The 17,834-nt window shown below is 44.4% G+C and overlaps 1 protein-coding gene across 1 annotated transcript in view; it reads left to right on the top strand.

The window, feature by feature from the left end:
- Window positions 1-5,533: 5,533 nt before the first annotated feature.
- Window positions 5,534-17,834, top strand: part of LOC119441414 (uncharacterized) — a 76,612-nt gene continuing 64,311 nt past the window's right edge. The window contains exon 1 of the mRNA XM_037706039.2: window positions 5,534-5,623. Coding sequence (XP_037561967.1) covers window positions 5,606-5,623 — 18 coding nt within the window. The 5' untranslated portion in view covers window positions 5,534-5,605. The remainder of the gene's footprint in view (window positions 5,624-17,834) is intronic.

Raw genomic sequence — 17,834 nt, 5'->3', positions numbered from 1 at the left:
ATGACACCAATTTCGAGATAATATTTCCGAAAGTGTAGGACGAAATATATGAGCGTTCCAATTACTATTGTGCTTCAATGTATCAAACAGTATTTTGGTAAAAAAATATGTGGAACAACAGTGCATTTTTACGGCGAGTTTGATGGCGCATATCTCCAAACTGGTGTCATTCTGGAAATTAATCCCAAGTGGATACGCCTGACAAGCTCACCGGCTACAATTCCTAAGTTGCAAGTTGTGTCCTGAAGTAATTAACTAAGAGGTTAACTAGTAAATTTTTGTTGATTAGTTGTATTTGTGCTTTGATTCCTCGTGCTAGTAATGTCCGCCTCATCGAATAACCAAGCTCAATGATAAGAATTATGCTACCGGCCACAGGCGATCTCTCATCATTCCGTAAAACTCTGTACATGGGGTGGTCGCAAGCAGGAAAAATGGCTGGAAATTCAAACGCAGCTGCATGACGAAGCTATTAGCGTGCACGGCTTCACCGACGCCTGTTATTCCGAATATTGTATGGGAGGGCTGCAAGGGAATGAGCGGGTCAAGGAAAAGCGTAGGCATATTAATTAGGCGAGGTATGAAAGGGGAAGCAAAGGGTATAAGAGACGCGTAAGGATAACTTTGAATTAGCAGCACATGGGAAGGCAAGAAGACGTGGCTTAGACTAACTTACCTATGGACAGTTAGTGATAGCAGAGATCACAATAAAGAATTGAGTAATTGCATCTGAAGCGATAATACAGAGTTCAATAAATCGGGCCAGTTGGTATTAGTAGCAGATAAGAAAGCGCACAAGAAAGATTTACATAGATATACTGATTACATTATTTCTCTAGTGTTGCATATCTGTGATGAATATAAACTTATAGTAGTTAACTGGGAGAATACGTGTCATGGACAGGTAACGTGGCAATGCAGAAATAGGAAGTCATGCACCGATTACGCCTTAGTCTCAGAAACGTTTGCGAACGACTAGACCAAATGATGAATATGAAAAAGATAGCCTGGATATTATAATAAACGTTTAACCTTAAAATTTGGGAGAGATGCTAACGCCAAACACGAACCAATAGCATCAGGATTTCTAAAAATGAATGAAAAGCAAATAACAGAGATCGCAAGAAACATAGAGATGAAAATGCAGGCGTTACCTGCAATAGCCTGGGAATATAAGGAACTGGTAGGCGTTATGCAGCAGGAAATATGACAGACACGGCAAGAAAACTGGTGGATTGGAAAGGAGAAACCACGTGAATGGTGGAACAAGGAAATAAAGCAAGCTATAGAAGGGCGTAAAAGAGGCGTCCGGGGATCATCGAGAAGCCAAAAATTTGGGATTACGTGAAGACTTGCTCCTTAGATGAAACAAATACCGAGAAAAAGAAAGGTGGCGAGTAGGCTCGTGGAAGACAAAATTAAATGCGCAAGTGAACCGTTGGGTGCATAACATTCGCAAAAGAGACAAATACGTACCAGAAAGATTCTGGAACCATATCTAAGAGCACACAGAGCTCCATTCAAAAATTCGCAAACGACTATAATGGAGGAAGACGGTAACATCTGCGAAGGAGACGATGCGCTGCAGTACACCAGAGACGTTATTAGGGATAACTTCGGCACAAAAGAAAGCGTAGATCAGATTCGAACAGATCCACCAAGAACAGAGAAGCCTGACAAATCAAAACTTAGCACAGAAAAATTTTACTAGAAAAAAGCAGAGGAAAATGTTCCTAATAGCACAGCCGCAGGACCCGTTCAAATGCCAATAAGGCTAATCAAAAACTTCGATCCAAAGAGCAAGTCACTGTTATCTAATGCCATAGAGCAAGTGATTAGAACGAATAAAATTCCCGTTGGATGGCTTGAAAGCCAGATGAACCTTTTCTACAGAGGAAAACATGATAAGGATAAAACAATCTCGTACGGCCAGATACAGTAATGTGAGGGATATATAGAATGGCAACGCAAGCCATAAAATTAGAACTGTCGAAGTAGATGGAGAAAAATGATGTACTGGGGGAAATACAGAATGGGTTCAGGCCAGGCAGACGCTTAGAGGATATTATGTTTCTACTAAGTGCACATAGATTTCAGTAGCTCAGAATAGACCTCTATGGAGCGAATTTCTAGATAATTAGGGAGCCTACGATAACGTAGAGAGGGAATGCTTATGGGATATTATCAAGCACGAAGGCATAGATGACGATTTCGTTGAGGTGCTAAGGGAGATATATAGATACAACCCAGTAGTAATTGAATAGGAAAGCCGTAAATGTAATAAAGTGGTGGAAATCCTCAACGTACCGACGCAAGGATGTCCTCTGTCTCCATTTTTGTTCACACTTCATGTAAAGCGCATAGAAAGACTACCGGAAAACATCGAATTAAGGTTTGATTTATCCTACATGTGTAATGGACATACGGTGCAACAGACGGTCCCCGGACTGATGTATGTGGTCGACATAGTGGTACTAGCGGACAATGCAATATATTTACAGAGACTTGTGAATATGTGCGGTAACGCAGCGGGCAATCTGGGCCTTAAGTTTAGCACTGAGAAATGCAAAATTGGTGATCTTTAATGAAGAGACGAGTAATTACGCTGTGTCAATTAAACAGCAGGGTATACCCGTAGTCAAGCAATACAAGTCTATCGGCGTATACATATACCAAGGAAAGACTCACTTAAGCACCCACTAAGATAATCTGAAAATAAAGGAGAAGCGGAACGCGGCAACAATAAAACAGAGCACTGTGGGGCCACAATAAGTGTAGTGTGGTGCGTTGAATCTGGAAAGGAGTAATGGTGCCTAACGTTAACGTTCGCAATGCCATTCTATGCTTAAAATTGAATATATTATCGGGGTTGATAGTTAACCACAGACCAGTAGATCGGTTGGCTTTGAGGAGCCCACGGTAATACCACAGATGAGGCAGTGCAGGGTGACATGAGTTGGGCCTCTTTTGAGTGAGAGAAGCACAGAACAAAATAGTTATGAAGAAAAACTCAAGAACACAGATCAAAGTAAATGGGCGGCTAAAGTGCACAAGCATCTGTACCTGAAAAGTGTGGACACAGAATGGAGGAAGAGGTCAAGAAAGTTGGCGACCAAGTACTGGGTAGTTGAAACTGTAAATAGGACAACCAGCAGTCATCAAAAGTAAGTTAGAGAAAGCGATACAGTGAATTGGATACAAAAAATGGAAACAAAAAAGGTCCATAGAGATTTAGAAGGTTGAGAGGAAAGAAATTAGAAGGGAAATCTGTATAATAACACGAAGTGAAGTGCCTTGCTATCGGGCTCGAGCTGTTTGCCTAAGGACAAAAACATACCGAAGCAAATATTCGCAGCGAGATTAGACATGTGTGTGCTGCAGTAAAAATCCTCAGACCACTCAGCACATCCTAATGGAATGCGAAGGGATTCACCCTTTGAGAAACGTAGGTAACGTGCACATTCCAGAAGCATTCGGATTTAAAGTGCACGGAAGCATCAACCGGTAAGCAGTCGATATAAGCAAGAGACATAGAGTATTGGTGCATTTTAAAAAGCAGGGAAGAGATTGATATGACCGAATCCGTTACAGGCATAGATAGACAAGGTAGATAGACAAGTTTCGATGAAGAGAAAAAAGATTAAAGAGATGTATACAAAACTGCTAGAATGAAAGGCATGTATTGCATACCCGAGTAATTCAAGCAGGCTAGGTGACTAGTCAATTGCCATCGCCCCGTTTCAAAGATTTTGCCTCAAATCGTCATCATCATCGCCATCTTTCTCTACTATGAGGTATTGTGCTTTGTATTGCACGTGGCGTTAGCCGTTCTCTCATAGCAGGTTCCACGCCAAGCCCTAGAAACCAGTTGCAGACATATGTTTGAGAGAGAGGGAGAGCGCTCTATTATACGAATGACGCTTCAGCTTAATTGAGTAAAGGATGGCAGAGGAGATGTTTGATAGTGACGTCAGTAGTTGTAGGCCTCGTTCTTTCTCGTACAGCAGATAGAGCGCCTAGTTCAGCGCCGCACACGCGTGTGTGGGTATTTCCTTGTTCTCGTTGCACTGGTGTTCTTGCATTACTTTCGAGATAGGGTTAGGTCTCCTTCTGCAGATGGCACTTGGTAGATTCACATCGCAATCGGGCTCTATAAAACGCGATGCTGAGAGGGTATGTGTCACAGTGTCTCCTTGCATGCACACACTTTATTCAGCATTTGTTCACATCTACTAAGCTTAGCCGTCTGACTTTTAGTCAGCATCATTCGTTGCACAATACTGCGTTCCTAAAGGCTGCACTAATTTTCATCACATAAGGCAGAGTCTATCGATCAATTCATTGACCTGGCTCAGGATTGCTGGACGGTCAGCTTTCCTATTCCATATAACAGGTGTCAATGTTTTCGTTGCTGCAGGAAACTTGAAAATGAAAAGAAAAACAAGGGCCTGTGGCAGATCGTACAATGCTAACCCTTCAGCTAAATTTCTCGATAAGGCGGACCAATTATTTCTACGAGAAATCGGAATGCTTCATTGGATAATTAACATTCTCATTCTGATATCTGCAGTAAAGAACTTCCAAGATAATTACTTTACGTCACATATTTCAATTAACGATTTGTAGCGTGCGAGTTCGCAAGGCGTGCCCATTTGGAACGCAGATATTATTACACCAAAATATTAATAATACACAATTTCGACATAATAATTTTCAAGGCGCCGGAGGAAACGCATTGCCGTTCCAGTTATTATTGTACTTCAATGCATGAAACAGTATTTTCTTAGAAAAGTACGTGCAACAACCGTGCATTTTTTCCCGCAAGTTTGACGGCGCATATCTCGAAACCGATGCCATCCTCAGAATTGGATCCAAGTAGATATGCCTTTCAAGTTCACTAGCTACGAGTTGTGGACTGATATATGTGCTATAACGTAATTAATTGCAATACTTTATTAGTGTAATTACGTTAATTATTCAATTAAGCATTTTGATTTCCAAGGATAAATAATGGCCACCTGATGAAGTAATTTAGCTCAACGGTTAGAATTGTGCTATAGCTGCCACTGGCAAATTTAAAATGTTTGGGGCAGAAAAAAAAGGGCACCTTAGATGTATATTCACTCCGACATGCATCGTGCACCCTAAGTCTAAAGTATCTGTCACTCTGAAAGCGTCGTCAGTTTGCTTATTGAAAATGTAAGGTATCTTATCGAGTTCACAACGTAGCAGCCGTCACACCGTTCTTTTTTTTTTCCCCGTGTTCAAGCTACTCGAGGCGTTCGAAGTCTGTCCGTCCCGGCGCTCAGCAGCCGAGTGCCGCGCCGCTGAGGCCCCCGAGTCGCTCGGCGCGGTGTTCCGGAGGAGGCAGCGCGGAAACGGCCGCTGTCCGGTCGGAGAGAGTCGCTCGGCGGCGAGGGCGGTAAGAGAGCCGCGGCTTCCCCCGACCCGCTCGCCCTCCGTCCCATTGGCCGGCCGCCGACCACAAAAGCGTCCGGCGTGTCGGCGAGGGTCGCGAGTGCTCAGTGCGTCACCGTCTCGTGGGGACCGCCGCCGCCGCGTGCTGCCTGTGGACTTTACTGAGGGCCGTCGCGCAGCGGGAGACATGCTCAAGATGCGACAGGTGAGCGCCGCGGCGTGCGCGCTTTCCCGCTCGCCGGTACACGCGGCAGAGAGCGGCGGCCGAGGCTCCTCGTCGGCACGGATGCGAGACACGGCGCGGTACGGCAGGGCAGAACAACCGAAGCCATTCGACGTAACGAAACCGTGCAACTATCGAAATTCCTCGCTAGTATTTCGAGTAGAATTTGTCATCCGCATCTCTATGCTCGCTGTCTCTGTTTTTCTGGTAGGCAATTTGACGTTGGCGATGGTTACCGCGGCGATTTCAATGGATGTCCGGTTTGCAATGCAGACTGCGGCTACATAGTTCGAGCTTATTGTTCATTTGGTTTTATTCTGTACTACTCCATGCTATAAGCCTAAATGGTTTAGGTAGTGCTCCTTGATTACCTCGCGAGACGCCAACGCATATTAAGGTAAAATCAGGAGTTCCTAAGTGCACCAGTTTCAACAATGGTGGACTTCACCCCTCATTTGATACTTCAATGAGACGAGCATATAAGCAAAAAAAGAATAAAAAAATCACCTCCGCTCTTCCAAGCTGTGCCCAGAAACTCCTATCCCAGTTGTTACGGCGATTTTGTCGCCGTTGTCACTGTGCACAACGGGTTTAGTGAGTGGGATGCCAACGTCATAGCACGACGCCTGTCAAGCACCTCTCGTCAGATACTGCGCGATCTCGTGATCCACTTGATACGGTACGAAAGAAACCATTATCTCTGAATGTTCGTCGTCTGTAGCTGTTGAAATCTACGGAAGCGTTTTCATAATTTTTGCATTAAGAGAACGGGACCGCTGCCTATGCTCGTTTGAACATGGGCGTGCTTCTCTCCGGTTAACTGTAATAACATTTCAGATACAATTGATTTAACTCACCGTAAGTGGCTCAACAAGAATAGCCTAAACTTTCGGGGTATTTCAGTGCTTGTGTCCGGAATATATCTTTCGGGCAAGGAATGTTACAATGGTTCTTGATTTGTGAGCACCACGGAAAACCATCTAGTATTATTACATTCTGGATCAACATGGCCATAGATATAATTCTTTTGCGTTCATTTGTTCCCGCGGCATAGAGTGCACCCGTTAGTGGACAATATAGAAAAATTATGTGAACTTTTGCTTCATATGTAAGCTACAATTGTAATTTATCATAAAAATAATGTTTGCCTTTGTATTGCTCCTCATCCTGCAAAAAGTATTTCTGCTCACTATAAAAAAGAATCGTTCCATGATTTTTGTATTGCACCTTCGTTCCAACCTTATACAAGGTTCGTTTTTCAATTCTTTGCAAGGAATTCGTCGTAACTCATTCTTTCTTGCTTATATATTTGTGATCGGACTAGTTTAACTTTATAAATCGACTAGGGGAGGTTTTACGACTAGATAAACTAAAACAATAACAAAAAAGGAAATCAGTACTACACGGGGATCATAACGTATTCGTGCGTGACCTGTGGCAGTTGACATCGACTCTAGGTTTCAAAAAACATTTTAGCTCGTGCTCTCTATCATTCGAATTTTGCCAACAACGGCACTATGACCTGTTTGTAGATAGTCGCTGAAAGATGGGCAAATGTTGTGTGTTTACAGTTTTCGTCAGTGCATGCTAGTGGCGCGGCAGTGCTCACTTTCTACGGCTTTCTGATGCTGACCGTGAATTCCCAGGTTCTATGCCCGGCCGCTGCAGCCGCATTACGATAAGGACAGAGTACAAAAACGATCGTACACAAGATATAGGTGCACGTCAACATCAACGTGACTAAAATTGATACAACCCCCCCCCCCTTCGGCATCTCCGAGAGCTTTGGAACGTTAAACCCCATAATTTGATTTGATTTTGTTAATGAACACGCACAAATATGTGTGCATGTGGGTGAGCCGTTTCTTCTCGGACGAGCGACCCAAAAAGAAGACACTTGTGATAATTATTTATTGCATGCGCTGCTGCGTCTGTTGATAAATTTGGAGTTCAGGCCTGGCCAAAGCAGTAAGTATTTATCTTCCCTCAGCGTAAGCACGTGGACCAGCTCGCTCGCGGATAATCTTTCTTTCGCATCCGATGCAAGAGAGCAAAAGAAAAAAAAAGGGGGGGGGGGCACAAGATGGCGTCGTCTGCTGTGGCTCGGGATATTTATGTTTGTATTGTATAGAGAGATGATATCCACCTTTACTCATTCATAAATTTACCCGTCCGACGCATTGATTACATTAATTATTTAACAAGCTCCGGATTTCACACACGCTTCAGATTGTAGCAGGCTACCATCCTTCCAAAATTACCTAAATGGTGCAGATTTAACACAATAATCAAGAAAATCTCTCCATGTTGGCAGAAGCGTTTGCTACGTTTGCGACATTTTAGAACATTTATTTCATTTGACAGGCATAGCTGTTACGGACATTTCCGACGCCCTTCGCAGCGTCGTCGTAGTAGCGCCTCTCAATAACTATCGGCATCTCCTCCCGCCGGAAATAAACAAATAGCATGTAGAAAACCAGGCTACGCAACTTCATCTTCTAGTACCGCGTTTCCCTTGACAATTGAACCAGCTCTTTGCACAACAGGCACTTCAAAGCATAAATAGAATGCATGAGTGGGGGAATAGAGGGGTGCGGGGCGTGGGGGGTAGGGGGGAGGGAGCAGTGCCTGGCGAGACAGTCGTGGCAGTTCGGCGTCTGCTAGACACGACAGAAGTGAACCGATGTAGAGCAGGATAGGCTGGAGCCTGTGAAGCTAGAGATGGACCATCGGAGTCGGGCGTAGTGGTGGGTTCTGAATTCCGTTTCTCAGCCTGGGGTGATTTCCCGCGCACTGGGTAAACGAGCGGGTCCGCATTTCTGCACCTGTGCAATGCAACCGTAACCGCCTAAAATTGATCTAACAAATTCATGACCGCCAGCTAGGCGCCATCACTTGATAAAAACAAAAAAAACCTATCTAAACAATGGTGAAGCGATGCCTGCATCATACAGTTAACCTCGGGATATATATTGAAGCAAGAATGATGGATCTCCCTAGGGGCAGAAAAGAGAATGATGCATCAACGCACTGCTCTGTGTCGCCAAATGGAGCGAGAGCCAGGAGAGCTTAGAGGGTGTGACCTCACTTTTTGTTAAATTAGGCTTTGATAATCCTCCTAAATACAAATCCTCATGCTCAACCGAAAATCCTTAAACGTACCGGTGGCTTAGTTGCAAAACTGTATAAAATACCTGCTCCAGTGCTCAGACTTGAACGGTGCTTCGAGCTGTCTCAGTATCGCGCCACTGTATGCTTACGCAATGAACTAAAATATTTCTGCTTCCTAACTACCAGAGAAAGTTGAGCTAGTGGGTAGGGATTCATTCTACAAAAAGGCACGCATGCAGACAAAGATAGAGACAGAGGGATGCCGGCAACACAAAATAATTCCAGTGAACAAATATTAGGCTCAGAAACAACAATGATGACACATTATCATTGCGAAATCATGAAAAGTACAGACACGCCACCATTCCTGTTTTTTAAAGAAGAGAGGCAACTGATGACTCAATTTTTTGGCTGATTCTCCAACTGGACATTGCCAGAATATTTCCCACAAATTTCCAGCATATGTTCAGCATACTTGCCCGTCTTGATTATCAACGACGAAGTTGTCTGCTTGACACTTCTGACAGCAAAGAATGCCGTACTTTAAACATGGATGCCTCTTTTTTCTTCTTTTTGTGCGTATATAGACAGAGTAGCCGCTATAACTGATTCGCTGGAAAGCGGTTTAGAATGGCAGTTCTTATTTTAACCGGTGTCGTTCATACGTTTTTGCTCACTTGTTTTGTTTACGTACGTTGCACTCTCTCCCCCGTACTCTGGGCGCAGGCAGTCATAAATAAATTACGTCATCTATCGTACGTCCCGAATTTGCTGTCTTTTTTTTTTGTCTTTGTTTATTGACGGGCTTTTTTGTCGGCCTGGCCATCGCAAATTTTTCTCTAGCGTTTTCCTTTCCGACGAAGGTTCTGTCATTTTTTATTCCATCTCAATTAAGTGTATTACATATATCAGATATAAGGCGCAAAGGTGTTTTCACGTGTTTCATTTCGGCCTTCTTATTAATTCCTATCCTTGAAGTCGAAGGTTTGACGAAAACTCGTCTGGTCGGGGATGATCATGGTATTCCTAACTTTGGCAAGGCTGTTGATAGATACGGGGTCTGGGCTGACACATAGACAGCCTTCCGATAAAAGATATTACGGGGAGCACCACAGTATAACATTTTTCGCCATGCTCTATACAATGAAACCTACCATAACCGGTTTCATTGGTGGCCCTCAACGTGATTTCTCCCACTGCCACTTCTAAATTGTTGGTCAGATCGCTTTGTTGTTGCGTAATATTGTCACGAAGATAGCAATCGAGACCTTGGCAAAACGGTGTTCTTTTCAATATAGGCTGACACTCGGAGAGCGCGCGTTTCAGAACACACTTCGTCCTTCTAGTTGCAGCGGCAGGCGGCCGCAGGTGCCAGCCTATCTGGTGTCATTTCCTATCCCGGCGTTTTCAGAATGTGCTCATTGTTTTCCAGATAAACTTCTTTGTACGGATATAAAATTACACAGTGCTCTTTTTTGTCATTTTGACTTATTATTGCATGACTTGAGAAGGGAAGCTAATTTTTGTGCAATAATTGTCGCTTAAATGCATAACTTTGGCTACCTGTACTGCAAACAATGTATGCTCGATCTTTGTCAACCCTCCAGTTTGTGTAAGTTTTGCCCAGCCAGCTAATTTCAAGAAGGGCTGAAAACTCTATCTGCTTACTGGCTGGCTAGATGGCTGGCTTACTTCTGAAAAGTTCAGCGTAAGGAAATACGTGATGCGCTTCCGCAATTGTACGTTCACAAGGATGCAGTGCTTCTGAATGCGCACGCACTGCGCTGCAGAAAAGTCGAGGTCGTCGAAGTTTGGTCCTCGAGTTGATGAAACGTGACATCGACGCGTCCCAGGACGCTGTGCCAGCTCCTATTAGCCTTCGGCGTCCGAAACACAATTGAATTGCGGGCGCACGCTTAATAAGCGTTTTCAGGGCGACTCATCTGCACTTGGCGGTGCTCAGCCATTGTCGCCTGGGTTTCAATCAGTCGGCCGGCCTACGCATCCTTGAAGCCAAGGAATGCGGCGCCTCAGGCATGGCAGGAAGACAAATTGCGTCGCGCAAAAGGTTGCTCGAGTCCTCGCAGTTCTGTAATTTATTTGAGCCAACCTAATATTTGCGATGCCAGGAGCGTCATAGGAAGCTGTGGCTGACCTTGCGTGCTGTAAATGCAAACTACTCGGACAACCTACGGCCGTTCGTAGTTCATTCTCTATAACTTTCGTTTTTCTTGCTCAAAGCACCTGGATAGACACGAAAGACGAATATAAATGCCTATACCTACAAATGACGCACGTTATTGTTCAATAAGATTTTGACATACCTTCTGTGTGTCTGCAGAGTTTGTTATCAGAAAGATTGACAGAATTTGTTATTGTGTACCATGAACTGGAACTACGAAGGACATTTCTTTGTTATATGAGAACCATTATTCTTCAAACAATGGGGATACCTACTAACTGTACGGTATTTAATGAAAAGCCTTAATTATATATTCGGTCACCATTGCTAGGTAGCCATCTAAATCATTAAATTGATATCTTCTAGCTTCCTAAAGATTACATTTTCGTATTAGCGATTAAAACGTATAAACGGTGTGTCTGTATATTTGCAGAATAAAATCGGTGTTATTTTTGTTTTTGTTTTTTCACAGAACTCCGTAAATTAGGGCTCGGAAGCATAAGAATTCAAACTTATAAGAAAAACAAGGAGAGCCATCTATTCACGCTTTCTCGTCTCTGTAACGCAAGCATCAACACCTGCGTTATTCAACCGCGTTTCTACCAACCTTTGCTTTGCATTGTCCTTCACCTTGACATCAAGTTTCCCAGCAGAGGTTCTTAAACTTTTCTCGGGCGTTGCTCTTGACGATCCATGTTCAGAAGACCTTTCCTTGTGATGACCCCAGACCAGGCAAAACCAAAGCTTCGACTTAAATCGGAAGTGGTTTCTTTTCACCGCATTTTCAAAGTCACACACTACTTGTTCTTTTTTTCAGTTGCTGTGCAATAACCTCCACTCAGCGAATTAACCTGAATGTCGTTTTCATGTTACGTAATAATGATTCTGTGCCGCTCCGTAGATTGGGAGCAGGCAGGCCCACAGTTATGCTCATGACCGTGTGACATAAAGGTGACTCCTAGGTTCAAAAGTGCCGCTGTGGCAGATTAGTTTGGATTCTGATCAAAAGGGCGACATTTTCTTCAACAGAATAGCCGCATCACGGCAGCGCCAGTTTTCAGTAGCAGAAAAAGTCGACACCGTGTATGCCTACACACGAAGGCACAATGTGTTGCAGATGTCGCTTTGCAATGTGGTCGAACACTCACATCGCCGGGTTCCTGCGCTCCCCATGTTCAGGACTCCCTTCAACCGCTTCCGCTCCATTAGGTTTGTTCAGGTACAAAAAAGATACCGATTTACCAACAAAAGTAAGGACCTTGACATCACTGTTCTAGCGTACGCCAGCATTAGAGAGAGGGGGGGAAATGTTACAAAAACAGCTTTATTTCACAAGCAAGAGTAATAGAAGTTGCAAAGCCGTCGGGAAAAAGGGCCACTTCCTTTCGAATGCCGCTTGCCAGACTGGATTATGATCCATACCGTGTATGCCTGCATCAAGAACTGGCGGCCACTTACGTTAGAAAAAGCAGAGATTTTGCAGTTGAACCTACCCCTGTTACTTCGGCCCAGAATTGTTACACAAAGTTGTTTGCACTGATGAGGCGCAGTGTTGTAGGAACTGAAAAGTTAATCTGCATAAGCCGCACTGTCAGTACGCGATTCCGGGCCACCGCGTACGGGAAACGAACCCACGCTGTGTGTGTCTGCCTTCGGGTTATCTTCGCGTTGTTATTCCAAGATCTGTCGTTTTCCCTGTCACCCCATTGAATGCAGAAATGCACAATAAATATGAACGGGCAGATGTAACTGTCGGACATGTTGGACTTTAACTTAATGAGCAATCGCTTTTTCTGATAGACTGGGGGAAAAAAGTAAGAGAAATACTGCTATACAGCGTACCGCCGCCTGTCACAAGTATTCACGAGGTTTGCCACGAGGCAAGTGTCATTCTTGCTGCAGGACTTTGACGAAAGCAAACGCAAGTTTCGAGCCGCACTGACCATGCCAATAGGAAGATGGTTCGATTTGCGTAGGGCTGGCCAAGAGATGTCACAAGATGTCACCTACCTTTCGCTCACGTCACTCCCTGAGATTGCCATGCGTTCAGTTTCATTTTTTCATGAATGAACAATTGACCGCCGCCCTCTATGCTATACAACCTATGATGTTAGACTGCGTAATCATGGTGCTACGACGTCATTACATTGTATAGGCATCAGTAGCGGCCTCATAGCCTCGCTCAGAGGGCTACATTCGCACAGGAAGTTTTACGATTTTATCCTCCTGAGCGCATTTTAAGACAACATCAATTTTCCCGGGTTATATGGGATTAAAGATGAGAACTTTTTATAACCTAAACATGTCACATAAATACATTGCCAGCTGGGCAGACACTTATATGCAGATAGCGTAGAACATAGCTAATGTGCACGGTCTTTCTTCTGAGAAGTACTACCCCAATACCGCTCATTAAAGCCTCCTTTAGTGTCGGCAAGCGTCTTGTACTGATCTGTAAGGAAGTTCTATCAAAATAATCTTGTTTAAATTAGTTCATTACAACAGTCGCATAAGTCCAGTATGCACACACTGAATTAACAATATTTGCAGTTGCTTCGGTGGGACAGCAAAGGTCACCGCGATTGATACAGCACAAAGCTTAGTGTAGATTCGACTGCATTCCCCAACGCTTGAACATACTGCACGAACTGTACACATTTAACGACTATGTATCTCAATACCTGACATTACAAGTTCATCTACAACAGAATCCACAAGTGGCAACCAAGCACACGCGTAGAAAGATTGGTTGCGCTGCACAAGATCCCATCTTCAGCCAAGCGAACCCGTTTACATAGCACATTTTGTTCCAATAAGTAGTGGCAGTGAACACAGCTCTGTTCGTAGTCGATGAATATATCACGACACAACATATACGGAGTGTGTTTTATTTTATTTCGTACGCTTTAAAAAAAGGTGACCACAAAATTAGCTCGAATGAATTCACTACAGAATAATTATGTGCGCCGGTTAGCATAATTTCCAAGAAACAAAGAACATTCATACATTATTTAAGCTCTAACTTGCAAACTTTAAGGCACAGTTCATACTGCAAAGTTGAAGGGAATCGTCATAACTTTCTAGGTGCATGTTTCTACATTTCAAAAAGGCCATGCACACCATAATAACTGGTGCACCATTATTCACTCAATTAGCCTGGTTAACAAGCACAGCGACAAGGGGAGGAGCACGTGCCCGGCGTGCCCCTAACTCCCCCCCCCCCTCCCCCCCAATCCGCGTTTACGCCGGCGTGCTCCTAACTCCCCCCCCCCCCCCTCCCCCCAATCCGCGTTTACGCCACTCATCCTGTGTGAGGTGTCGATTCTGTCGATTCCTCGCTACGCGGTGGATATTTCAGAGATTTTTTTTTGTTTATTCCAGAGGTTGAGGGAAAATCGGTTACATATCTAGATGGTCGCAGATACTATACTGCGTAAAGTAGTCCAAGAATGCTAGTTGCATCCAAAACCCCAGGAAGAAAAAGCAGATTCGCCCGAAAGAACGGCCCTAGAGAAGCCACTTATAGCCTCGGACCTTGCAAACAATAAGTTGCTGACGTTTTACTTGTGCGTCAGGGCCCGAATTCACAAAACCTTCCTACGCTAAAATTCGTTCGTAAGAAATAATTTTAGCTAATACGGATACAAGACATATTATTATCGAAGGCGGTCAGCCAATGGCAAAGACCGCTTACAAAAAAATGTTTGTGAATCTGACCCCAGGTTCACTGTGTGGAACAAGGTATACAGACAAAAGCAAGGGGCATGCATCTATTCGTGTAATGCGGCCGTACTCAGCGACATGTTGCTTGCCCGGTATTACGGGGCGAGGTCAGATCCAGACAGGACAAATGCCGAGGGCTTGACGAGTAGCCACTTCCTAGTAATGTACCGGGTCGGCTGTTTGTTCAATTCCATTGAAGCGAGTTACGCCCTGGAATCCATTTGAACATGCCTATGCCCATTGACTGTAAACCGCGATGTCCCTGAATGTCCATACGTTTTCTGGACCTTCGGTCGACCTCGGAGTCGCTGCCTGACACAAATATGACTCACGCCCTAAGCCCCTCTTGCCCTACTCTTCTAGCCACTCGAAACTCGTAAAATGGGGAGCGGTAAAAGTATGCCTTATGAATAAACCGCAGAAGTCGTGCTTCCACGCGTTGCAAGACAGTTTCAGGCGCAGGTTGGCCGGCTTCAGCAAGCTGGTTGCCTGGGCCCACTCATAGTATGTCTTAGCAGGATCGCTTCTGCAAGCCACACGCCAATCTATGTGCAATGTTGAGCCGACAGATACCGATAGCGAGTGCCCAAGCAGTACCAAAGGACCGCTGTGATCACGTACTATCACGACATTTCCCATCGTTTGAAATTCAAATAACGGCAAACGCGCCGGAGCGAAAGCGTTTTTTTTTTTTCAGCACCTCCCTATCTGGTATCACTTTGCAAGGAGGAAAGTACGCTCGCGAAGGAGCTAAGGTGTGTTCAGGAAAGCGAAAAATGACATATGCGGCATACGCTGAGAATGTTCTGTACGCAATCCCCCTTTTGTGTTGCAAAAGTACGTGGACTTGACATGAAGATACCTAAATGCTTCGCAACCACAATTACAACGTTCATAGGACAGCACTAAGGCACTTAGGCAATGCAACGCCAAGATTGCGCTGATAAAAGGAAACATTTGACGTTAACACCAGACCACAACACTGATTCTACCTGGTTAATAACAACCACAAAGAACCACGGAGGTACTTAACAGAGCTGCTGTGTGGCCTTTGGCAGTGTCGCAAGTGCCTGTGTCCTGTGTCTGTTTTTTTTATGCTTGCGCTTTTGCGCAGGGTAAAATTTACTTTTAGGTAAGCACCCAGCTAAACCAGCAATATTTCCTGTTGATTTGAGTGGGCGGTACAACGCGTGGCAGCTTTGTCGAAATTGAGAAACTCATCCGGGCTTCGGAGAGCCGCTTTTCACACTACGAAGTAGAATAGATGAGGTTGATTTATATGGTGGAATATGTATTGACTGATATTTACATCTAGGTCTATAGCAGCATGGCCTAAAATCCGAACATTGTGGCAGTGAATTTGAAGTAAATGAGAACTACTGCCCCCGAACACCACGATAAATACGATAAATAACTGTCGGGCTCAACCATTCTTCAACGTTGTTCAGTGCAGTGGTTCTAGCTAAGACATTGCGTAAATAGTTGCATGAAAATACTGTTTTGTGCCCATAACGGCATTACTCAATGTAAACTCGCAATAATAACGTTAGGTCACAGGTATTCTTGAGACCTTCGACATTTGCCAGGTTTCCTGTCACTTTTGCACTTTAAAAAAATAGGGCCTCGACGAAGGCAGATTGAATATGAGTATTTTTTTTCGGGAACCTCCTCCTGCCCATTTTCTGGCGTTTACATTTTTCACGCTTTTTCTAGGATGTGTGAAACCGCACGCCGTACAATGAGCTAACGGCTTAATGCTTCATCAACCGAACCTTTTGTGTCAAGCATTTCATTTGAGAGAAGAAAATATTTATTGATGTTTCTGTGGTTAGGTGATGCCTGAAATGTAACTGTGGGTAGTATTTCACATGAAAGGTAATGGTGTTGTTTTATTTCGGAGTGTTTGTGATACAGCCGTATTAGCTGTTAAGAGCAAAGAGAAAGTTATTTTGCTTGGAAACTTCATATGCGACTAGTTTTGCCACCAAATTATGCACATCTCTTTTGTTTCTATAGGAGAAACGGCACGCACCTGATACGCAATTCACATGGCCTATAATGTAGCTAAACGCCCTGATAAGGTCCCTCCTTCGAAGCGCAATGATAACGATCAAATGTAGGTTCTTGGGAAAAATAAAGAACACGAAACAGCCAGTGCCTTTTACGACATAGCTCCACGAAGTGCGTGTTTCTTAAGTGTTGTCTTGCATTTCAATGATACCTCGTTCGCTGTGTTCTCACTTCAAGCCTGCGCGATTGCGTAAACGTTCTCGTTCGAGCGCTCCACAGCGTCCCTGCACTGAGCGATGCCGCTGGCATACAGACGCCGGTTTAAAGGAAATGAAAGATACCGGCCTGCAGCAGCAGACTGTCAGGCGCGCTTTGCCCTGAGGACACATTCCAACTATGCCGCCACGAGGAAAGCGTCAAGCGCTCGACAAGGTTGGTAGGAAGCCGGAACGTCTCCCATTTAGCGGATCTGCTTTTCGTTTAGTTTGCATGATGTCGGAAGTTTGAACAGCCGTGCGACGAACGCTGTCGCATAACATGACGGGCGACTCACGTCGGGGCAGACCTGTCCCTTCAATTACGTCGAAGGCAGCACCACGTGGTCTAGTGGTTGCAGATGGAAGAAACTAGATGTGGTAAGGCGAGAGGGCAACCAGAATTGAGCTGCGTACCATTATTTTTTCGCTTGTTTTCTCGCTCGATGGTTCCATGCTTCTACGACGCGGCAGCGTTGCAAATAATTCTGGCATCATTTACAGCCATCAATTAGGTTTCCGAGGGCCAAAATATGGCGTGTCGTACTGCGCCACGCAAGATTCAAGAAAATGTTGCCGAGGGGCAAAGGGTCTTTTGTAGGTCTGACGTGGAAGTCAGAGAACTTGACTCAACTCGTTGTCTGTCTGCGTATCTATCCCGCAAAAAAATATCACCCAATCCCACTAAGTTCTGTTTCATCACGGCGCCGCGTGATGATTTAAAGCTGTTCCGCTGCCCAGTCTTTTGAATTCAGAAAAAAAAGTTTTTTTATGTAATGGTTTAACGCACTTTGCGAACAGCGTCATCACGTACAAAGTCCTGAATCCGCACATCAAAATTATAATCTGCTTATTGTTTCAAGGGGTGACCGCTTATTCGCGCAAGAAATAAAAGTACGCGAACAAGGACTAC

This window comes from Dermacentor silvarum, chromosome 2 (assembly GCF_013339745.2).
Source record: "Dermacentor silvarum isolate Dsil-2018 chromosome 2, BIME_Dsil_1.4, whole genome shotgun sequence".
NCBI classification, from domain to species: Eukaryota; Metazoa; Arthropoda; class Arachnida; order Ixodida; family Ixodidae; genus Dermacentor; species Dermacentor silvarum.
The sequence above is the reverse complement of the archived record's forward strand: the minus strand, read 5'-3'. Positions and strand labels throughout refer to the sequence as shown.